General features: G+C 61.1%; 8 protein-coding genes across 8 annotated transcripts; 3 read left to right on the top strand and 5 right to left on the bottom strand.

Annotated features, from left to right (window-relative positions):
- Positions 1-421: 421 nt before the first annotated feature.
- PAN0_003c1503 (uncharacterized protein) lies at positions 422-1,702 on the bottom strand (the record flags this gene model as incomplete). The annotated part of the gene is made up of 2 exons (XM_014802462.1): positions 422-453; positions 589-1,702. 2 exons carry the CDS (start codon positions 1,700-1,702, stop codon positions 422-424), a joined length of 1,146 nt encoding a protein of 381 aa, XP_014657948.1.
- Positions 1,703-2,031: 329 nt separating this feature from the next.
- On the bottom strand, positions 2,032-5,037 carry PAN0_003c1502 (uncharacterized protein; the record flags this gene model as incomplete). Its single annotated transcript, XM_014802461.1, has 1 exon — positions 2,032-5,037. One exon carries the CDS (start codon positions 5,035-5,037, stop codon positions 2,032-2,034), a length of 3,006 nt encoding a protein of 1,001 aa, XP_014657947.1.
- A 70-nt stretch (positions 5,038-5,107) lies between these two features.
- PAN0_003d1501 (arginyl-tRNA synthetase) lies at positions 5,108-7,976 on the top strand (the record flags this gene model as incomplete). The annotated part of the gene is made up of 4 exons (XM_014802460.1): positions 5,108-5,133; positions 5,214-5,397; positions 5,565-5,593; positions 5,858-7,976. The coding sequence occupies 4 exons, from the start codon at positions 5,108-5,110 to the stop codon at positions 7,974-7,976; spliced, it is 2,358 nt and encodes a 785-aa protein (XP_014657946.1).
- A 135-nt stretch (positions 7,977-8,111) lies between these two features.
- PAN0_003c1500 (uncharacterized protein) lies at positions 8,112-10,181 on the bottom strand (the record flags this gene model as incomplete). Its single annotated transcript, XM_014802459.1, has 1 exon — positions 8,112-10,181. One exon carries the CDS (start codon positions 10,179-10,181, stop codon positions 8,112-8,114), a length of 2,070 nt encoding a protein of 689 aa, XP_014657945.1.
- A 265-nt stretch (positions 10,182-10,446) lies between these two features.
- Positions 10,447-10,855, top strand: PAN0_003d1499 (uncharacterized protein; the record flags this gene model as incomplete). The annotated part of the gene is made up of 2 exons (XM_014802458.1): positions 10,447-10,719; positions 10,808-10,855. 2 exons carry the CDS (start codon positions 10,447-10,449, stop codon positions 10,853-10,855), a joined length of 321 nt encoding a protein of 106 aa, XP_014657944.1.
- Positions 10,856-11,067: 212 nt separating this feature from the next.
- On the bottom strand, positions 11,068-13,722 carry PAN0_003c1498 (metallo-hydrolase/oxidoreductase; the record flags this gene model as incomplete). The annotated part of the gene is made up of 1 exon (XM_014802457.1): positions 11,068-13,722. One exon carries the CDS (start codon positions 13,720-13,722, stop codon positions 11,068-11,070), a length of 2,655 nt encoding a protein of 884 aa, XP_014657943.1.
- A 466-nt stretch (positions 13,723-14,188) lies between these two features.
- On the top strand, positions 14,189-18,511 carry PAN0_003d1497 (uncharacterized protein; the record flags this gene model as incomplete). Its single annotated transcript, XM_014802456.1, has 1 exon — positions 14,189-18,511. One exon carries the CDS (start codon positions 14,189-14,191, stop codon positions 18,509-18,511), a length of 4,323 nt encoding a protein of 1,440 aa, XP_014657942.1.
- A 69-nt stretch (positions 18,512-18,580) lies between these two features.
- Positions 18,581-22,843, bottom strand: PAN0_003c1496 (glycoside hydrolase family 37 protein; the record flags this gene model as incomplete). Its single annotated transcript, XM_014802455.1, has 2 exons — positions 18,581-19,870; positions 20,216-22,843. 2 exons carry the CDS (start codon positions 22,841-22,843, stop codon positions 18,581-18,583), a joined length of 3,918 nt encoding a protein of 1,305 aa, XP_014657941.1.

Genomic DNA, 22,843 nt, shown 5'->3' with positions numbered 1-22,843 from the left:
CTGCTCCGTATAGTCACGCTCGAGCCATGGAATGGAGACGTTTAGAACGACGCATGGGGGTGTGCCTCTCACGAGCAGGACGATCCCGGATTCTTACAAAATGAGACAGAATGAACTGTGTAAATATTTATTTTTTTAATGAAATGACGACGCCCCGGTACAGGAATTCACGATTCGGCTCTCTCTCTGAATTCCCATGGCGAGGCCGAGCTCTTCGGTGGATGTGAAATGCTTCATCCTTCGTCCTGATCCTCTTGATCCATTCATGAGCTGCCTGATGCTTCTTCGAGAACACCTCTTCTTTATGAAGGAGGAGACATTGAGGAGATAGCAAGGTCTAGGATCTGTATCAGCTTATGCGGGGGAAGAGCCGGTACGCTGAACCTAGGATTGCTCTGAGCCACTTTTGCCGACCCCGTGGTCAGGCGTAGCAACGCCCGGCACGACCAACATCTGCAGAGCAGTTGAGGAAAGAGAATTCAAAGCAAAAAGGATGTGAGAGTGGTTGTGAGTACCTTGAACGGCCTTGTGTACTTGAGATAGTGTCACATGGACGCTCACATCCGTCTATGGGACCGCGATGCTTACAGCGCTTCTGAGGGCACTCGGTGGCAAGATGGTGTCGGCCAGGGATCGGTCTGCAGGCGGTGCAGAAAATAGGCCTGTCGTTAAACCACAGAGGCAGTTCGCCTCCAGCATAAGGAATGCCGCTGAGATCGACAAACGCCGGAACTGACTGAATCGCGGAAGGGCGCGAGACCGTGCCTAGAAGGTAGATGATCCCTTCGAACTGCAGGTATTTGGTGCCATCCCTCTTGATCTGCTTCGAATACATACCCCAAGCGTCCGAGACCTTAACGTGTCCAACCAGGTGCTTGAGAATTCTGCAGACGACATCCTCCACCTTCACACGCACATCTAGGGTACCGTTGCCCGTCGTGCCCATGCGGAATACCTGCTGCATCTCATCGAGCGGCGCAGCCGACGAGGCGAGAGTAATGTCGAGACGACCCCACTTGGCCTGGAGCTTCTTGAATTCGCCGTAAACCTTCTTGTTGATCACGTTGACATCAATATAGATCTTGTTGCCCCGGTTGAACGGGTGCCGGATGGCAAAATCGGAGCGGTCCACTTCCGTGAGCTGATCAACGATCGCCATGTACAGGCAGGTGCGCAAGTCGGAGAGCCTGTGCTCGTCGAGGTCGGCCGAGCATCCCACCTGAAATCTATGGCTACATCTCGCGACAGCGTCGCAGCGGATCGGGTCAGGCAGCTCATTGTAGTTCCAGGGGAACGTGGGCTTCTCCGGGACGTAGTGGACGGCCTTGAACAGAGCTTTATTGGCGACCTGCTGGATAATCTCGGCCACGGCCTCTCGCCTGCGCCTGCGCTCGCGGTCAGCCTCGGCGTCCCCAGTGCCAATCTCTGAAGAGCGCGAAGCAGCAGTGGCAGCCGGCGTAAAAGTCACCTTACGACGCTTATCGCTCGGAGTGTCTGCGGCTGATTCCTGAGGAGCGGAGGCTGGGTCAGCCCTAGTGTCATTGTCGGGCTCGCCTGCATCGTCTCTCTTCATCCTTTTAGTGTCATCGTTGTGTGGCGCGTCTGGCTGTCTGACAGTGTTCCAATTGTTGGTGTCAAAGAGGATCTCCTTGCCCAGGTTGGGCCCATTGGTGCCATTACTGTTGGTGGATTGGGGATGCATGCTTGACTAGATAGAAGGCGACGGTAGCAAAGGCTCAGATCCCTCTTTCTCTGAAGACTCCGGCCCTCGAAGGGATGTGGTACAAATCTCTCCGGCCTCTCTTGCACATAAGACACACCCACGCATCCGCGTTTCATATGTGATTGACCGCTATGCGTTTCATATCTTTTATGAAGTAACTTCCATTTTACGGTAGCATACTGTATGACAGGCTGCGTTCACTGGCGACTGAGCAGGGCTAGACTTGAAAGGTAATTGTGCGTGTAGATGGTGACCTGGGACGAGAGAAGCCTACAATAAAACTAAGAAGAGAGAAGCCTACAATAAAACTAAGCGAAAGGGTTGCGGGAGGGCATACCGAAGCCGGCGAGGAACGCTGCGCCGCCACCGGCTTTGGAAGCCGCGCCGCCCTTGATCGGGCTGAGTTCGAGCGGGATATCGAAGTTGGGTGCGAGGCCAGCGTCGTTAGCCGTCGCGCCCCACTGCATGGCGCCGCCGCCGCCCAGCAGCTTGCGCTTCTTCTTCTTGACCTGACCCTCATCGGCTGCGGGCGCCACAGCCTTGCTGGACTTTGCAGGTTTGGTCGTGGCCTTTGGCAGCGCCAAGTTGGTTCGGTCGCGGCCGAACTTTGCGCCCAGCACACTCGAGTCTGCGCGCTCGTCGTCGCTGTCGTCGTCCACGGTGCGCTTGTTTGAGCGGATGATCGGTGTGGCCGACGGATCCGCAGTCTGGTCGTCGTACTCGATCGGCATGGCCGGCTTGTTCTTGCGCACCGCAGCGGGCTTGGTGCGCGTGCCGCTGGATCCAGTACTCTTCTTGCCTGCCGAAGCGCTGCTCTTCTTCTTGCCCGCCTTGGCCTTGGCTCGCTCGACCCCCGAGTCTTGCTCGCCGTCAGAGTCGTCGCGAGCACCACGACCGCGGCGGCGATGCCTGTCATCGTCCGAGTCGTCCTCCGACGAGTCTGTGATAGCGACCTCGTCGCGCCAGTTCTTGCTGGAACTCGACTTGCCGTTCGTGGCGGCCTTGGACGGCTTGGCGCTCTTCTTTGCCAGAGCTGCCTTGATCGAGCTGGCAGCAGAGATCTTGGCGAAGGGCACAAGTGGAGACGAGGACTTGGCGCCCTTGGGCTTGCGCGTGGCGGCTGTGGCGACGACGTGTCGGTCGACCTCGTCTTCCGAGGGCGGGCCGAGCTCAGAGGCGCCCTGCATGGGCCGCTTCTTGGCGTAGACGGGCGAGGACGGCGGAAGCTCCTGCGCAGCTGCAATGAGCTTGGACACCTTTGGCTGCGGTGCTTGTGCAGCCGGCTTGGACTTGGCGGCCGGCGCCGGTGCGGCATTGAGCTCTTCGATTTGCGCGAGCAGCTCCTTGCGTTCCGCCTTCCAGGCTTTGCGTGTCTCGGTCATCATGTCGTCGCGCTTCTGGAGCTCCTCGATCTCGGCTTGCGCCTCTGCGAGCTCTTTGCGAAGCGACTTGGCTTCTTCGCCTGCACCCGCACCGTTTGCGCGCGACTGACGTGCCTCCTCGAGGAGCTCGGCGAGCTTTTCGTTCTCGGCCTGCAGCTCGAGCGACGCGGCCGACTTGGCGGCGATCTTCTTTTTGAGACGTGCCTCGTCGCGGAGTGCGGCGCGAACGTGGAGCGAGAGCAGATCGGCACGCTTGCGTTCGAGCATGAGGCGGATACGCAGCTCGTCCATCTGGCCCCTGAGGTCGGCATCGGCGGCATGGTAGCGGCCCTCGTGATAGGTGGCCTCGTTCTTGGCATGCTGGAGGGCGACGTCGATAAGGCACGCTTGGCGACGCTGTCCGAGCAGCTTCCAGGCGCGGTCGTCGGCCTCTATCTTGTACTGGTGAAGGCGCACCTGAAGCTCGGCACGCGTCCTGGACTCGCGAGCGATGGCAGCCTGGTGTGTGCTCTTGGTCGATGCAAGCTGTTCCTGCAGACCGGTGCACTCTGAGGCCCAGCCTTCGGATTCTTCCTTTGCTGCGGTGAGCGCGTCCTGGGTGGCGTCGAGCTCGCGGAGGAGTGCGGCGTGCTTCTTGCGGAGCTCGCCGAGCTCCATAGTCTGGATGCGATCCGCACGAGCAGAAGGGTCGAAGCGGTGATTGGAGGCAATGGACGAGTCGGCGAGGACAGACTGGCGAGTGGACGTCGAGGACGAGGCGGCTTGACCGCTGGAGAGTGAGGAGAGGTGGGAGAGTTTGTGGCTGGAAACACTGGGGCTGGCATGCGGACTGAGGCGGGGGGTGGCGGCTGCCTTGACGCGACTGATGAGTGGAGTGGACTCGATAGGAGCAGATGTTGGAGCAGGTGCGGTACTGGCAGCCGCAGCGGAGCGGGCACGCGCAAGCTGGGACCCGCGCGCAGTGTTGTCTCCTGAGGACTCTGCTTCGTCCTCGTCGTCCGGCTGTTGCTGAGCCGGGAGAGGACGAGATTCCCTCCGCGGGTTCGCGCGGGACGCTCGGTTGAAAGGGTCGAGTTCGCTGTCGAGGTACTTGTCGAAGTCGTACGCGGTGCCCACGGCTGCACTCGCCGCACCGATGGGCTGGTCTTGACCGTTTCGACGATTGGTGGTTCCAAAGATGGAAGCCTGCGAGGCGCTCGAGGTGCCGACAGCCGCGTTTGCCGGTGGAGCTGTCTCCGAGTGGGACGGCTGAGATGCAGAGATGGACGTGAGAGGGCGGTCAAGGTTAGGAAGGCGAGGGACATCGACTTGAATGTCGGCATGAACGGGGTCGATGGCAGGATCGCGTCGGCCTGGAACGAGCTGTGCGGTGGAATCGCCGCTTTCGTCGGCAAGAGGAGGGCTGGTACCCTTGTGGACGGCACCGGCTGCTTGACGAGCCGCCTTGGCTTGGGAGACGGCGATAGGGGTCTCGTCGCCGGCCATCTGACGGGCGCGTTGGATGGCGCCGTTGGTGAGCGAGCTACGCGCCCCCCGCACGCGGTGTGCAGTGTCCTGCTCGTCGTCGTCGCTGTGCAGCATTTGCGGGCGCGAAACAGGGCGCGGAAGCGAGCTGGGGACCATGTTGGAGGTCTTGGCCGGGAAGGAGGCGGAGAAGGCTGCTCGGTCGGCGGGGCGAGATGCAGAGCGACGTTCCTGCGACGCGGCGGCCATCTGATCGAGGCTGGGGAAGCTAGAGGCTGGTGCAGCGGCGTGCACCGGAGTAGCTGGCTCGACGACGGAGGCGGCGGATGGTCTGGAGGAAGGAAGCTTGCCGATCTTCCTCGGCTGGGTAGCGTGGGAGGAGAAGGACGAGAACGAGGCGTCAAGGGCCGCCGACGCGTCTTTGCGTGGGGACCTGCGCACTGGTGGTGGTGACCTGGATACGACCATGATTGTGGCGATGTGGTAGCTCCGGGGCTAATATACGGACTGGTTAGTTTGCGATAGCGATAGGATATCGATGGGATCCAAGTGGACGCGGATGGGGTGGCAGCAGCGGCAGGATGGCTCCGAATAGGATCGGGGGCACAGAGGCGTGCGGTGGCTGTGGGCGTGTTGGGTGCTAGGGCGGGGTATAAACTGGGTATCGATGGGGATGGTGAGGGGCGAGACGATGAACGGCGACGTGGAGGAAGGACCGGAGGCGAGCAAGAGGACGACGCGACAGGCAGTGCGCTCCACAGACCGGGCTGGCCGTACACCGCGATGGCACGAGGCTTTGTGCTGAGTGTTGCTTCGGTGCGTGTTGTGGTGCGCGCCCGCTCCAGCACCTGACACAGGGCAGCGCGTCTTTCGTCCCCTTTTCAACCCATCTTTTTCGACCGAAATTTCGGGCTGCCATTTTTGTCATTTTAGATTTCTCAAAAGCATCACAACGCGGTCTGCATTTTCGCCCCGTCCTTTGGTGTTTGACTCAGCAGGACGCGCAACAGGCAGCCAACATCACGTGAGTGCATGCCCCGATGATGAGTTCTCTCTAGCAAATCGAGCCCGATGCAGATCTGCATTGACTCGACCCTCCCTAAAGGCGGAGTCAGACACTCGAGGCACGGATGGCATGCGGATGCTAAAATTTCGCCGGAGGCTGCGCGAAGAAAAGATGGAGGGGCTCCTCCTCTCCGCAGTCCAACCTATCCAGACATCATCCATCATTCATCAGCCTCCCTCCCTCCTAGGCACATCCTCTCACTCCAACCAACTCATCTCACAGCACCTCGCTGCGCACCGGCGCCCTCATTGGCATCATTTCTGCATTCGCTCTTCGCCGCCTGCCAGCTACCCTCGTCCGCTCGCCGCTCCTCTCCACCCGTCCTGGTGTCCTTCGAGCCGCTCCGATCCGCTCGCACCTCGACTCTCTTCCTCACACCAGGCAGCACTACCCATCTGCTTCTCCTCCCTCCTTCTCTACATCAGCCATGTCTTCCGCCGATATCGCCCTTGTGCCCTCGCCGGCCTCCTTCAACGGTGCTCCGTTCCTCTCGGAGCTGCCGCAGCTGCCTTCCGTCCCGGGCGTAGACACCAAGCGTGCGCCTCTCGACAACTTCCGTCTCGCCATCGCAAAGCACGTCTCCGAATCCCTCGGCGTCGACGTCAATGCTGCCTTCGCCGCTGTCGGCACCGGCAAGATCGGCGACTACACCGTCGCCGTGCCCCGTTTCAAGCTGCCAGGCAAGCCCATCGAGATCTGCGAAAAGGCGGCCGCCGCCTTCCAGCCCAACGAGTTCCTCAGCAAGGTTGAGGTCAAGGCCCCATTCCTCCACTACTTCCTCAACGACAAGACGCTCATCAAGCTCACCCTACAGACCGTCCACGTCATGACCCACGGCTTCGGCGCACCCCGCGACGACGCCGGCAACGCCCAGCCAAGCTACGGCACCAACCGCGACGGCGAGGGCAAGAACATCATCGTCGAGTTCTCCTCGCCCAACATCGCAAAGCCCTTCCACGCCGGCCACCTCCGATCCACCATCATCGGCGCCTTCCTCTCCAACTTGTACAAGGCAAACGCGTGGAACGTGTCCAAGTACAACTACCTCGGCGACTGGGGCAAGCAGTTCGGTCTGCTCGCCGTCGGCTGGAAGCTCTTTGGTGACGAGCAGCGCCTGCAGGACGACGCGGTCAACACGCTCTTTGACGTCTACGTGCGTGTCAACCAGCTTGCCAGCGTCGAGGAGGACGGCAGGGGCGAACAGATCCACGAGGAGGCCCGACGATACTTCAAGGGCATGGAGGACGGCGATGCAGAGTGCCTCGCACTCTGGCAAAAGTTCCGAGACCTCTCGATCAAAAAGTACATCGAGGTTTACGAGCGTCTCAACATCCACTTTGACGTCTACTCGGGCGAGTCGCAGGTCAAGAAGGAGAACCTCGAAAAGTCGCTCGAGCAGCTGCGCAAGGCCGACTTTGTTTCCAAGGAGGACAACGGCGCAACGCTCGCCGATCTCACCAAGTACAAGCTCGAAAAGTGCGTCATCGAGCGACGAGACGGCACGCCGCTCTACATCACGCGAGACATCGCCGAGGCGGCGCAGCGCTTCGACGCCAGCTTCGACGGCAACGGCTTCGACAAGATGATCTACGTGGTCGCCTCGCAGCAGGACCTGCATCTGGCGCAGTTCTTCAAGGTCCTCGAGCTCATGGGCTACCCGTGGGCGCAGAAGGAGACCTCGCGTCTGCTCCACATCAACTTTGGCATGATCCTCGGCATGTCGACCCGAAAGGGCACCGTGGTCTTCCTCGACAACATCCTCGACGAAACGCGAGACAAGATGCACGAGGTCATGCGCGCCAACGAGGCCAAGTATGCGCAGATCGAGGACCCGATGCGCACCGCCGACATTGTCGGAATGACGGCCGTCAAGATCCAGGACATGAGCTCCAAGCGCATCAACAACTACAACTTTGACTGGTCCCGAATGCTTTCCTTTGAGGGCGACACGGGTCCGTACCTGCAGTACAACCACGTGCGTCTGTGCTCGGTCGAGCGCAAAGCCAAGGAGTCGGACGGTCTCGAGCTGCCCACGGCCGACCTCGACCTGGCGTCGATCAACCTCGAGCTCATTTCGGAGCCCAAGGCTCGTGACCTGGTCATGCTCATTGCGCAGTGGCCCGACACCGTGCGTGCGGCCATGAAGGACCACCAGCCCTCGACGATTGTCACGTACGCCTTCCGTCTGACCCACCTCATCTCGTCCTGCTGGGAGTTCCTGCTGGTCAAGGGCCAGGAGCGCGACCTTGCCCTCGCCCGTCTCTTTGTCTTCCGATGCTGCAAGGACGTCCTCGGCTCCGCCCTTCGACTCCTCACCATCACCCCGCTCGAACGCATGTAGATCCACACGCCTCGGTACAGTTTCTCATTTTCACTTTGCATTCGCTTCGACTCCTCCTGCTGCCAAGAGCTCTCTGAGGTGTGATTTCGGTCGGATGTGCCGATGCAAATGTGTCAAGGTGCGGTCGAGCCTATTTCAACGAGAGTTCACGCCCGAGGCCGCATCTGGCGTTGGTAAAAGATCCGCAAGGCGCGCATCGAGGGCCACCAGTCTGGCGCAGCGCGTTGGCACTGTCGAATCAGCGAGCGAGACGCACTGCATCAGGTCGACCAGACACCTTTCTAGTCTGGGCCAATCGGCCCTGTTCGATGAGGAGCGCAGGGGCGACTCGAGTGCGCTAATCCAGCACTTGGCCACAGCTGACAGGATCAGCGACATATTGCGGCCTATCTTTGACGCAACTGTTTTGCGCAGTGCCAGCTGTCCGTCTGCATCGTCTTTGCTTTCATCCGCACCGGTCGACCCGGGGAGAAGCAACTGTGTGGCCAGACGCACGACCTTGACGGTGGTATTGATGTGTTCCGTATTGTCGAAAGCAACGGTGGAGAGCCAGGTGCGGAAGATCCAATCGATGCTCACGTCGACGAATCTCGCGGCTGCACCAAGATTCGCTGCCTGTGCGGTAGGGGGTGGGGACAAATCCTCGATCAGCATTAGGTAGGCTGTGCACGTGGTTGCGACGAGCTCGCGCCCCAGCCGTGTGCCCGAAGGCGGTAGCGGCAGATACGACCATGTGGACAAGATTCCCTGCGAAACAAGCCGGCAAAGCGCCTCCATCCTGCGCTTTCCACAGTCATCCACCCCACCCGCCTTTTCGTCCGGCCCAGCATCTGGCCCCGCACTTTCCGCGGCTGGCGTGTCGAAGGGTGACTGCGTCGCATCGCGCCATACAATCGGATGAGTGGTGAGCAAGATCAGTCTGCGGAGCGCGCTGATCGAGAAGCCGACCAGAGCTGGCGCATACGTGGCGTCGTGCACGTACGTCAGGTTCACTTGCAGCGCGCGCTCCAGCAGGCTTCCAATTCCCGTCCGCAGCAACAGCCCGCCCAGGATCGCCTCGCGTCTGCTTTTGCGCATCGAGTCTCGCCCCGCGTCCGCATCTGTGTCGGGACCAGATGCATCTGCGACAGTACTCGGTCGGTCAAGCAGCTGGTGCACGAGCATGCTCCCCCGCAGACGGAACCGGGGCTGCGCATGCTCCAAGAGCGTCAGCAGCGGCGGCACCAGCAGCGGCCATGCCGCGTTCCAGTCCGATTCGGTCTCGAGCTCGAGATGATCCAGACACCATGCGAGCACATTGACGCATCCCAGTGCCTCGTTCCGCTCGTGTAATGCAGGCTGCGCATCATCTGCAACGTCAGCCGAGTCAAGGGAGAGCGCGAACTGGTGCGGTGCGAGATTCGAGGCTTCGTTGTCATCCGCCGCACTCGAGAAGCGATGCTGCCCGAGGTTGCGATCGAGATACGAGACGAGCAACGCTCCCGTAGCCGGTGCCTTCTTCCTGCCTGTTTCCGGATCCACAGAGCTGAGGGAAGCGCTCGATGACTTGCTAGTCTCTTTGACGATCGGCTTGATGTAGTGTGCCAGGAGCGATCCGGCCACCGCCGAGGTCGTCAGCGATGCGGTCGGAAGAACCTCGTTCCCCAGACGACCGAGGATGCGGTGTGCCTCGATCTTGCTTTCTCTTCCAATCCAGCCGTCGTCAATTTCCTGGTTTCCTTCTATGAAGCTCGTAGTGTCCGGGTCCGGGAACGGACTGACGTGCGACGGAGGGAGAAAGCGGGCGAGCGTGCAGACTACATGGCCAAGGACAAGATCCAGCTGCGTGCCAATTTGCGATGAATCGACGGAGGAGAGCTGTTCCAGGAGTTTGAACAGTTTATGTAGCAACGTAGGAACCTGCTGCTGCTTCCATCGGAGCAGGGCCGGGTAGTCACTTTCGGACAGGGTCCACGCTTGACCGTCTCCACGACCGAAGACGGCTGGAATGCAAAGCTGACAAGAGAGTGTAAGGAGCTGCTCTGCAATGCTGTTTATGTCATGATTGTTGTCATGGGATCCATGTGATGGTAGGGCAGCGAGGCCAAACTGATACAAGCAACGCTCTGCTGCAGGAGCAAGAGCAGGTCGAGAGGATGTCGGTCTTGACAAGCCGGCGAGTCCGATCGAGTCCAAAAAGACCGTGGGCTTCGGAAGGTTCACCATGGCATTGTCAGGCGCGGTTCTACAGCCTCGCCGAGGTGGCCAGAAGCAAGGTGAGGTGGTCGATTGCGAGAGAGGTCAACGGCGAGGGTTGCTCGAGAGGGTTCTTCTGAACCCAACCCGAAATCCGAGTTCCGAGATTTAGTCAGCGGGAACGCCGCTTTTTCTTCCGCCGTTGCTTCCGCACTTGAACTCGACTCATCATCATCATCCTATTCTTCTCCTAGCTCCGTACGGTATCGCCACATCCGAACAACGCGAATACACAATGTCGATCGCAGCAGCATCCCTCAAGCACATCACGGCGATGTCGTTCGAGTTCGCCCCGCTGAGTGCGTCGCAGGCGTCGAGGTCGATGCGCCTGCTGCTCGCACGCCTGCCCACCAAGCCTCCCATGCCCGGCATGGATCTGCCGGACATCTCCACCAAGACTGTCCCCACAGATGCACTCCAGAGGGTCGAGATCACCTACAAGAACAAGCAGAAGCTCGTGCTCGACCACCAGGCCGCAGAGGCCCGCCTCACAGACCTCGTCAAGAAGGTACGCCTCGCCACTCCTACATTGACCCCTTCTGACACAGTTCACTGACCTTCGGACATGCCTTCTTGTCTACATCTTTGGTTCGCAGATTGAGGAGCCAGCACGGGCTTTGCGTCTCAAGGAGGAGGGTCTCTGATCTCGCATTCCTTCAGCCCAGACCATCGCCACAGACGCGAATCTCTTGTACTTGTATCTCACCTCGCAAAACTTAGACTGCGTTCCGAACACACTCTCTCTATTTCTCGCGACACACGTCGGACTCTAGCCCGACAAAGACATGCGAACGACATGGACATTCGTTCGAAAAAGTGCAGGTACAAATACAAAAGCACGAAAGCACGACTAGGACTAGGCACGCAGCATTTTGGCAGGACGTTCTTCGCCAAATTCGGGGATTTGGGCGAGCTGGCTGTGTTTGCCCTGAAAGAGCGGGGTTGCCATCTGCTGTGGAAGGTGGAAGGCGTCCGAGAGCGAGGTGAAGGAGCGCAGAGCGAGCGTGCATAGGTGCTGAACGCGTGCGCGGAAAGATTCGGACGAAGCGAGGATCACGAGATTCTGCACATCCACAATAGCCTCTGCATCGTCGAGGAAGATACGCAGCGCAGGACGCGACTCGCCGTCGAATAGAGAGGCAATGTGGATAGGCGGCAGCGAAGGCTGTGCCTCGTCTTGCTCTGCAGAGTTGCCCTCGGCTTGTTCGGCCGGCTCTGCGGATGCACTGGCATCGGCTGCATCCGACGTGTCCTCGGTTTTGACCGCAACAGCCTCGTCTGCGTTCTCTTTGACTGACTCAGCCTGGATGGGCGCACTCGATGCGGCCGGCGCTTCTTCGGCATCGGTGCTGTCCGGCAGCTCCGGAATGACGAGTTCTTCCACTTGGCCAAAATGTGCCTCGAGGAACGCGGCCATGTGCTCCATCTTGGCAAGCTGGTAGGCATCGTGTCGCGCAGCCTCATCGGATGCCGCCTTTGAAGCCCCGGCACTGCTCCCTGCGAGCAGTGCTGCCTCGGAGAAAGGATGAGGCGGCACAATGTCTGCACTCTCCGGAGGTGTGAGCGCCTCCTCCTCTTCTGCGCCGTCCATCTCTTGATCGGCATCCTCCGCAGCCGGCTTGGCATCCTCGCCGTGGTGATGCGAGTGATCGTGACTATGCATGGTCATCTTGACGCTCGAGGGCGCACTGTCGATGCCAAGCAGCAGCGCGACGATGCTGTCGGCGACCATGTCGTTGGCGATGCTGCTGCCCCACTCGACGAGCAGCTCGTGGCGCGCGCTCTGGCGCACATCCACCACGCCCATGATGCGCAGCGTGCGCAGACCCTCTTCGGCATCAATGCCCTCCTGAAGGCGACCGAACATTCCCTGCAGATGCCAGCGCACCATGTCCCAGCTCACCGCGAGCGCCACTCGCTGACGCTGCACGATGGTGCTGGTGGACAGACCTGTAAAGTCGGTGAGGTCCTTGGGGTCGAGAATCGTATAAGCAAAGTCCTTGCTGATGAGCAAGCCGTCGACCGTGTCGCCCTGTGCCGGTAGCTTGGCCGCAATCGTACCGATCGCTTTGGCAGTGCGCTGTGCGCGGAACTGGAGTGTGAGTGGCTCACAGTTGCGGGGCGTGTGGATCTTGACGTCGGAGCCTCGTGCGGTAAAGCGCGCCTGGAGCGCTGCGCGCAGCTTGGACATGTTGTTCTGCTCGCCGTGCACAAGCACAATGTGCTGCGCCTTGATCTCGTCGATGAAGCGCGAGTTTTGGGCAAAGTCGACGTGGGCGGAAAAGGAGATGTAGTCGACCGACATGCGGCGTGGAATCTTGATGCCGTTCATGCCAATGATCTCGTCGGGCTCGTTGAGGATGTTGCGCGCCATGGTGCCCTCGACCGAGTATCCGGACACGATGAGACCGTTGCGCTTGTCCGGAGCCCACCTTTCGAGAAGCTCGCGCGAGACGCCGGACTGCATGAAACCGGGCGAGGCCATCATGACACACGGACCGCGGTCCTCGAACTTTTCGAGCGAACGAAGGTTGGAGATGTGCTTGAAGACGAACGGATTGTCTCGACGGTTGAAGCGCGTACGGATGTGGTCGTTCATGGTGTGAATGTAGGTCTGATAGACTGAGATGCACTTTTTGGCGAGCGCCGAGGCGTAGTAGATGGGTACGCTGTGCAGTTCGGGATGGGCAGCCCAGTACTCGTCGAGCAGAAGCAGCAGCTCCTGAGCTCTGCCGAGCACAAAGACTGGGAGGAGGACGCGGCCGCCGCGCTTGATGATGTGATGGATCTGGGAGGTGAAGCGATGCTCCTTGTCGAGACGCGGCTCGTGGGTCTGTGTGCCGTAGGTGGATTCGCAGATGAGGACGTCGGGTCTGACGGGAGGGATCTCTGCCTGCACGAGGTGGCGGTCCTCCTCACGACTGAAGTCACCGGTGTAGAGGATCCGGAGGCCGGCGATCTCGATGAGGAACATGCAGGCACCGAGGACGTGGCCCGCATGGTACGAGGTGAAGCGCAGACCACCTGCGATGGAGACGTCCTGGTGGAAGTCGACGGCCTCGATCTGACGCCAGGATGCGAGCATCTCGTTTTCGTCAAAGAGGTTGTCGTCGTTGCCGGCGTTGCTGATGCGGACGAAATCGGACATGAGGAAGCGGTATACGGCCTTGGTCGGGTGGGTCATGTAGACCTTGCCGTGACCGTCGCGGAAATTTGTCTTTTCCATGATGTAGGTGAGGGCGGCGGCATGGTCGAGGTGGAAGTGGGTGATGAGGATGGCGTCGACGGTGGACCAGTCGAGCTCGTCGATGAAGGGCAGTGCGGCGATACCCGTGAATGCGGGATGGACACCGGTGTCGCAGACGATCGTCTTGCCCTTGTACTTGAGCACGCAGCAGGATCGACCGACCTCCTGACCTGCGCCGAGCATCTCGATGGTGAGTTGATCCTCTGCCGATGCCTGCAATGAGGCACCGCCAGCCGACGACTGCGGAACGACGAAAGGCGCCATGATGCAGACCAGATGGCTGTGTGCCCAATGTCGGTCCGAGGGGAAGAGGAGAACGGATGAAGGACGGGTGAGAAGAAAGAAATCGGTCCAAAGTGCAGATACTTAGCTGTCTGTGCTCTGCGGGGACCCTGTTGAAGGGACATCGGGGGGCGAGTCGCCCGATGAACAGCTTCTCCACTTTGAGGCACGCCAAACGCGCTCGGCGTGCCAGGGCCACCCAAAAAAGCAACACGCACACACAGACCCCACTCTCGCCATGGCAGCAGAAGACCAACACCCAGCCTTGCCATTGCTCTTCATCACCATCACCGTCTCTCATCAGCCCAATTCCTGCAGACGATCGGTGATACCCGACCATATCGATGCATATGCTTACGCTCTGATCCGATCCCGTCCATTGATCTGCTCAGGCGCTCATCAAGTCTGAGGGACGGCTCAGTGCTCGATCAATCAACCCGTGGCAGCCATGGCATCGCCTGTCCGCACCCCGGACCTCGCAAAGGCACATCCCTTGTTCTCAGGCGAGTCGCCCACAAAGTCTCCAGGTCCTTCGTCCCTCGTCAATCGCCCGATATGGGGTCAGCGCAAAGCCGCTCAAGTCGATTACAGTGCAGATGCACCATCAGCCCTTCAGCGCCGTTCGGTCAGCCGCAACCCTTCATTCCATGACAGCACCTCGGCGACCACTAGTTCAACCAGCTTACGGCCTGTTCCGACAGATGGCGATGTCTTTTCCTCGCGAAGCTCAACGTCGTCTACTTCGCCAGCCCCATACGACGCAGACACCTCGCACATCACATCCTACATTCCGCGCACAAGTCGAGTGAGCAGCTACGATCTGCAGTTCGACGATGCCGACGAGCCCGACATCCCCAACGACTCGCTCTTCGGAGCTCCGGAGCCTTCTTCCCCACGCCTCTTTGATCGCGAGCTCAAGGCACCCAAGGCGACGCGACCCGCCACTGTCTATCATGCGATCCCTCAGCAAGTCTCTCCGGATCAGACGCCCATGCCCAAGCACCAGTCTCATCGACCTTCATCTCTCTCAGGCCTAAGAGATGGCGCCCTTTCGCCTTCACATGGCCGCAGCAGGCGCAGCCCCGCCCCAAGCGCGTCTCGTTCTGGCGTCAGTCCAGCAAATGCTGGCAGTCGTGTCAACGAGCTTGCGCGCGAGCTCGAGTTCCCCGTCGACTGGCTCCAGCAGCTCCATCGCCTCGCCGATGCCGACCTGGAAGCAGCCCTTGCAGGTCCGCTCGCGCATCGTCCGCTTCTCAATCAGCAGCCTCGCGAATCCACACCCGTCAAGTCGTCCGCATCTGCCGAGCGTCGTAACGATGCCAGATCCCTTCCCTACCATCTTCAGCTTACCAAGGCCCTGTCGCGAGCCCTGGCCGAAGCCAACAAGGAGCTTGACCAGCTCCGCATCAGCGCAGCCGAGGAGCGTGCCCAACATGCCCAGACGCTCGAAAACACGCAGCAGCGCACAGAGTCCCGCGAGGCCGCCTTCACTGCTCTCTGCCTTGATCACGGCATCAAGCAAGGAGAGATCGACCGCAGTCTCTTGCGTGCCCCCGTCCTCGATGCCGAAGTGCTCAAACGAAGGCGTCTTGCGGAGCAACAGCGCAACCTCGTTCAAGAGGCTGCGAGCGTACAGACACCGTCCAAGCCGGCAGACATGGCCCTCCCTGACTCTCTTCAGGAGGCTATGCTCGAGGACCTCGAGGGAGTCGCAAATACCTCCCATCGCCCGCGCTCCCCTTCGCTCAAGCCATCCAGCATACACAGCGCCATCGATGCATCTCCATCCAACCGTCGAAGCCCATCTCTGCGCTCGCACGTCTCTACGGCATCTACGGACGGTACCAATCCGCAACGGCAACGAGGGAAGTCGCTGTCCCTCTCCATTCCCTCAGCTCGTGACAAAGATTTGGATCAAATCAGCATCAAATCTTCGGCGGGTGTGACTGCAGACAGCTTGGGCACTAGTCCGATCCTTCGCCAGCATCCTAGTGTTCTCAAAGGCTCGCCGCAACGCTCCGCATCTCCGCACTCGCTCCACAAGCCAAAATCACCGCATGTCGCTTCGCCACGTGCTCGATCCACATCTTCCAGCACTTCGGTCGGCGGCGGCCTCGGTGACTGGGCCAGCGGCCTTTTGCCCTGGTCCGGCGGCGGCGCCTCGCGCAAAGCGGCTCCCAGCACTGCTCAAAGCATGGTCAAGGCAACCAGCCCGGGCCGACGCGAGATGGCGCAATCCGCAGCCGCCAGCGCTGCGGACGCCAAGCGCTCCGTCAGTGCGTCCAAAGGTTCCAAGGCAGCTTCGTCTTCCACCTTTGCCCGCGCATTCGGTCGATACACACGCTCGTCGCCGACACCGGAGCCGGTACCAGCTGCGCCGCAGCCCAACGTCACCCGACTTCCGGACACGTATCAGTTCGACCGCCGTGGCGGCGACACTACCGAATTTCTGTCAGCAGCAGGAGGCAGCGTGGTGCTCGGGGCACCTTCGCCCCGCCCGCCGAGTGCGGCCGTGGAGCTCGAGCCGATTTTACCCAACGACGCCGCGCCTCCCACCCTGATCCGCCGCAGGAAAAAGGGCCGCAAGAGCGGCTCCAGTGTAGCGGGTCTTGGGATCAGTTCCAGCATCAGCGGAGACTTGTCTGACAAGCTGAATGGCAAGGACGCTTCGTCAGCTGCAAAAGAGGTCGCTTCCAGAGCTGTTCCATCCACTGCGGACGCAGCATCGAGCCCGGCCAGGAGGGACCGCGCCGCTCGCCTTAGCACTCTCAACGAAGAGGACAGCTCGGGCGACGAGTTTGAGGTGTACGGCGGCAAGGCGCCTGTGCCCGGCTTCACAAAGACGTACGACCCCGCGTCCGCAGCTTCCGGGCTGGAGGCAAAGCCGGCCGACGAGGACACCTCGGTGATCATCCGACCCGCAGCCGGCGATGAGTCGGATGCAGACAGTGAGATGGAAGAAGAATTCGAGCTGCTCACCGACCGATACGGCTTTATCTACAACCCCACCGATGCCGACATCCGTCTCTTGCGTCAAGCGCGCAAGGCTTCTGCGCCCGCGCCGGCCACGCTGACCGGAATCAAAGTCGGCATTCGTGCACGTGGCGGCACCGATAGCCAGAGCGAAGATGACAAGAACGATCCAGACCTCGACATGGAGGACTCAGACGAGGACGACAATGCACGACTCGGCCATCCGATCGACGCTCAGAACGGTACCGGAGTTGAGGAGCAAAGATCCTCGCAGAACAAGGCGCTCTCCGCCACAAACACAGCAGGATCAGGCACTGAGGGCACAGCATCTGACGGTGGTGGCTCAACGGACAGCACCGGCGCGAAATCACGCGACAAACGTCGCAGCCAGCTCCTCAGCGTGTCTGACAGCAAGCCGGTGCGCGCCGAAGTGTTGCCCGTCAGCGCCGTCTCGCAGCCAGTGCGCTCGGCTTCTCCGACGAAGCGCAGCGGGACACGCTCGGCCGCCTCGTCTCGGTCGAGCAGCCCGGTAAAGGGGCAGGCTCCTGGTTTAGGCACACCGCGCGCAGGCCTGCCGTCGATCTCCAACACGGTGCGACGGCTGTTGACGCAGCTCAAGGACATGCACGATACGCAGCAGGTGGAGCAAAAGCAGCGGTGGGATGGCTTCCTCGAGCGCCGGCGCGCACGGCTCAAGCCGAGCTCGAGCGAGGCCAACGGGCTTGGCGGCGCGGCTAGCGGTAATGGGGTCGGAAGCGCCGCGGTAGCCAAGTCGACCTCAACGTCCAAGACCAAGGCGCTGTTTGCAGGGAGCCTGTTTGGGGCGGCGCACGCCGACAGCTCGGAAGCGGCCGGTTCGGCGGAGAAGGCGCCCGAGGAGGACTGGTCGTCGGGCATGGTGGGCGTGAGCCGCATGGGCGACTCCAAGAGCGGCAAGGAGGACTGGCGCGACTTTTTGGCGCTGTGCCAGGCGGGGATCCCGCTGTGCTACCGCGCGCGCATCTGGGCCGAGTGCAGCGGAGCCAACGACCTCGCCGAGCCCGGACGCTATCAGGAGCTGCTGTCAGAGCACCAAGGCGAGACCAACGAGTGTCTGACGCAGATTGATCTGGACGTGCACCGCACCATGCCGACCAACATCTACTTTGGCGGCGATGGGCAAGGGGTGGCCAAACTGAGACGGCTGCTGGTGGCATTTAGCTGGTACAAGCCGAGCACGGGCTACTGTCAGGGGATGAACAATCTGGCGGCGACTCTGCTGCTGACGCACGCGACGGAGGAGGAGGCGTTTTGGGTGCTGGTGTGCTTGATCGAAAAGATTCTGCCGAGCGAGTACTATACGTCGCACCTGCTCGTGTCGCAGGCGGATCAGCGGGTGCTCATTGAGCTTGTGCGCGAACACATGCCGGCACTGCATGCGCACATTGACGAGCTGGGCGTCGACCTACCCGCGATCACGTTTGCGTGGTTTCTGTCGCTATATACCGACTGCCTTCCGGTCGAGACGCTATTTCGCGTGTGGGACGTCATGTTTGTCGAAGGCATGGTGATCCTCTTCCGCGTGGCCATGGCCATCCTCAAGCTGCACGAACGCGAGCTTCTCGCAACTTCGTCGGCTTCGTCGTTCTACGGACTAGCACACTCGCTCACCTCGCGTCTGTTCGGTGTGGACAAGCTCATCCACCTCGCATGCACCGAACTCAAGTCCACCATCCGCTACGCCAACATCCTCGAGAAACGCGAGCGCCACGTCGCCGATCTCACCTCCGAACTCGGTCTCGACCTCACCACTGCCTAGTTTTTCGTCAGCCCACGAATATCAGCATCTCTCATGGGGAACTAAATTCGATTCCGATCCGGGCGGAATTCAGTTGAGAGGAAGGATGTGCGGGAGGGGACCCTGGGGGACGATGCGGTTGGGGTTGATGTTGATGTGGCTCTGGAAGTAGTGAGCCTTGATGCTGTCAAAGTCGGTGGTGTCTTTGAAAGCCGGGTTGTTCCAGTAGAGGTTCTGCATCCACTTGTTGATGTGCGGGTATCCGTCGCGGATGGTGCGCAGGTTGCACTTGAAGTGCGTAAAGTAGACGGGGTCGAAGCGGACGATGGTGGTGTAGAGGCGGATGTCGGCCTCGGTGAGCGTATCGGCGTAGAGGTAGGTGCGGCCGTCGGCGAGCATCTTTTCGACGCGGTCGAGCGAGTCAAAGAGCGGGCCGACGTTGGACTCGTACGCCTCCTGCGTGGTGGCAAAGCCGCACTTGTAGACACCGTTGTTGATGTTGGGATACACCCACTCGTGGAAGGCATCGATCTCGCTGCGCGATGCCTCGGGGTAGAACGTCTTGCCGCGGAACTCCTGTGGGATGAGCTCGTCAAAGGCGTAGTTGAGGTTGCGGATCACCTCGGACGACTCGTTGTTGACAATCGTGTTGAGCTTGGCGTCCCAGATGACGGGCACGGTGCAGCGCTGCGAGTACTCGGGATCGGCGACCTTGTAGAGCTCGCGGATGCGCTTCTTGTCCTCATGACCGGGGATGTGGTTTCCCGTACCGGGCACACCGAGCCCCTTGGGCTCGTCGTAGGGGACGAAGCTCCAGCCCTCGTCGCCGAGGAGCGAGTCGACGACATGCACGGGCAGCAGGTCGGGCACCTGGTCGATACCCTTGAGCTTGCGGACGATCAGCGCGCGGTGCGCCCAGGGGCATGCGAGTGCGACAACGAGGTGGTAGCGTCCCACCTCGGGCTGGTGCTTGCCGTCTTTCTCGATGCTCGAACGGAAGCTCGACTCCTGGCGACGAAAGTGGCCGTCCTTGTTGGACCACTTGGAAAAGCCGTCCTTGTGTGCGTTGTCGTCCGACATGCTGATAGATGTGCTGAACGGGCGGATGTGGGGTTCAAGTCGGGATGTGCGGTTGCTCGACTGGATGGAGGCGCGAGGCGACGGACGCAGCGAACAGGCAGCGACGGATGCGAAGAAGCGGGACGAAGATGGCGCCTTGAAAACGGCGGTCCTCAGTGGCGAAGCGGCGGCGAGAATGGTGGGCAACTGCGGCACGCGATTGGAAGCTACAGTCGTGGATGCAGAGGAGCGGATGCTCGGGCTTCTGTGCGCGGGCTCTTTATACGAGGGTCGAGCGGTCCATCCGAAAGTCACCTTACGCTTTTGGCGAGAGTGGAGGTTTACAGAGCACTCTGCTGACAGCACAGCGGCCGTGCGCGCCCGACCTTTCTTGACTGGGGACGCACGGACAAGAGAGGCGGCTTGTCTCCGGGTTCCGCGCTGCGCTTGCCTCCGAAGCTGCCGCGTAAAATCCGAGAACCCCGTCAGCTGACTCTCTTGGCGATTCGGATTTAACACGCACGCAGAAATTCCCTTATGTCCACGCACCACAACAGCTCGACTGCAAGTCACTCAAGATGATGCAAAGCTCTCTGTTTGATTGTCAAGAAGCGTGGAGCGGGATGGATGTACAGCGGGAATGTGACGCGCTCAGTGTCGGCGCACGTTGAAGAACTCGTCCGGGTGCTGGAGGGCGGCGACGGCGCGTCGCTGGTGGGTGGTGAGGAAGGTGAGTCCCACCTGGAAGCTCGAGTTCATCCAGCCGAAGCCCTCGCGGGGCACGCACTTGAAGTCGATGCCCTGGTTGCCGTACTCGGCATCGACCATGTGCGAGAGGTTGACCGCGTCGAACTTTTCGGGTACGGTGCCGTTGAAGTCGACAAAGGCGACGGTCATCATGTAGAGCCAACGGTAGGCGAGGCGCCTGGCCTCCTCGAGGTAGCCGTATCGCTCCAGACCCACCCAGGCGAGCACGTTGTGGGGCGGCCAGGCGTACGGCCAGTCCCACTGTCGGTTGGGACGGTCGAGGCTGATCTTGCCGCGCGAGTCTTCGGTGCCGGAGACGAGGCCGCCCTGCTCCTCGAAGCGCTTGAGCGACTTTTGCACCAGCTTGGCCGCCTGGTCCTCGCTCGCCATGCCCGCCCACATGGCCCAGAAGGAGGTGACGCTCTCGTATACGATGGGCTCCTCCAGCCTCGTGTCGTAGTCAAAGTAGAGGCCCATGCCGTCGTTCCAGAGGTACTTGTCCACCTGCGCCTTGCGGTGCGCTGCACGCGCAAACCACTCGGCGCTCGTCTGGGGCGTCTCGATGGAACGCGACGGCTGCGCCGGTCCGGAGCCGCCGTTGAGCAGCGAAGGTGGCAGCGGACCGTGCAGCAGGAAGTCGTCCTCGAGCTCGAGGCGGTCGTCAAACACCTCGCGGATGGCGGTGGCAATGTCCACCTCGTACTTGTACAGCAGCGCGTTGAGGTCGATGGTGGCCAGGTCGGCACACTTGCGCTCGAAGCGGTAGGTGGTGTCGTGGCCCGACTCGCGCACGGCGCGGTCGTGCATAAAGTAGGTGTCCAGCTCGGGCTCCTTGATCTCGCCGTGATTGTACTTGCGCGTGAACTCGTTGACGCTCACGCCGTGCTTCTCGGCGTAGGGGCGGAGGATGTGGGTGAAGTGCGACGCCTCGGTCTCGGGCGGCACGCCGAGGCCCTCGGGGCGGTAGCGGCTGAGCCAGGTCTTGTGGTCGAAGCGCGGCTTGCTCATCCAGACGGTGTGGTACTCCTTGATGGCGGCCTGGATGGCCTTGCGCAGCCATTCCTTGTTGTCCGCCTCGTTGGCCGGGTCGAGGCGCGAATAGACCTGGAGCGCCATGTCGGTGAGGAAAGGCGGCTGGGCACGCATGAGGTAGTAGGTGCGGTTGCCGTTGAGGATCTTGCCGTAGTGCTTGATCTCAAAGATAAAGTGATCCACGGTGCCCTTGGCGAGGTCCACCATGTTGTCCACGACGAGGCCGAGCGAGATAAAGTAGCTGTCCCAGTTGTAGAGCTCGTTGAATCGGGCGCCGGGTACGACAAAGGGGATGCCCTTGAGGCCGCGCTTCTCGCCGGTGGTGGGGTCGATGTCGTCGCGCATGGCGAGTGCGAGCAGGCCTGGCTTGTCGTTGAGGTCGCGCGTGTATTCGGCGGTGATGCTGTGCGGGAGCGCCTCTACCGTGAGGTTGAGCGAAGGGCGTTCCTCGGCGACCTTTTGGTAGTAGCGGAGCATCTCGGTCTCGGAGGCGGGGACGTAGATTCGCGGGTTCTGGGACTTGCTGCGGTTCTTGGGGTCGGAGAGGATGGCGTCGAGGCCGTCGCCGTCGATGCGGCGCGTGAGGTTGTGCCAGAAGGTCTGGCTGATCATGCGCGAGAGGCGGTCGACGGGGTTTTCGGTGAGGCGCGACTCGTCGAGGACGATGCGCTTGCGGCCGTGCTCGCGGGCGAGGGCGAGTTCCTGGAGGAGGTTGGAGAGCATGTAGGTGCCGCGAATGTCGAAGCCCTTGTAGCCGTTGCTGGTGGCGGTGCCGAGGGTGAGCACCTTGGGCCCGCTGTCGGTGATGCAGATCTGGAAGTTGCCGTCGGTGTCCTCCTGCTCGAGCACGAGGCGCATGGTCTCTTCAACGTCGACGATGAAGCGGCGCGGTGCTTCCTGGACGGCGTCGTGGCTCATTCGACGCGAGAGGATGACAGGGTCGTCGTTCATCTTTTGAGGGCGGCGCTTCTGCTGACCCATGCTGTAGGTGCGCACCACGCCGCGTGCGCGCTGTAAGACGCGCTGCTTGTCTTCGTCGATGCCATGCTCTGGGAGGTTGGCAAGGTTGGAGGACTTTCCGAGGCTTCCGGATAAGAGCGTAGCCGAGTCCTGGTCCTCTCCGTAGGCCTTGTCCGCATCAGGGAGATCTCCGCGGTGCGGGGTGAATCGTGCGCCTCCGACGGGTTCGAGGGCGACGGGGCGTGGGTTGGGGTCGGCTCTGGGAGTGAGCGCACCGTTGCTGCCACTTGCGGCTGCGGTAGCGGCATTGGCGTTGGCATTGGCGGCGTCACGGAAGGCGGGGAGGTCGAAGGTATCGCTCGAGTTGGAGACGGCGCTGTTGCTCATGCTGAGCTTGCGCATGTGACGGGCGAGGGAGCGGAGCTGGTCGCGCTCGTCGACCGACACTTGGCTATCGTCGTCGTAGTAGCCAGGTGCATCCTGGTTCTTTGTGAAAGGGTTGGAGGTGGATCGAGGCAGGCCTGGCTGCTGCTGCTGCTGGTCCCCGGCGGACAT

This window comes from Moesziomyces antarcticus (genome assembly GCF_000747765.1).
Source record: "Moesziomyces antarcticus DNA, scaffold: scaffold_v10003, strain JCM 10317, whole genome shotgun sequence".
NCBI lineage: Eukaryota > Fungi > Basidiomycota > Ustilaginomycetes > Ustilaginales > Ustilaginaceae > Moesziomyces > Moesziomyces antarcticus.
Note: the sequence above shows the minus strand (reverse complement) of the source record. Positions and strands in the feature narration are given on the sequence as shown.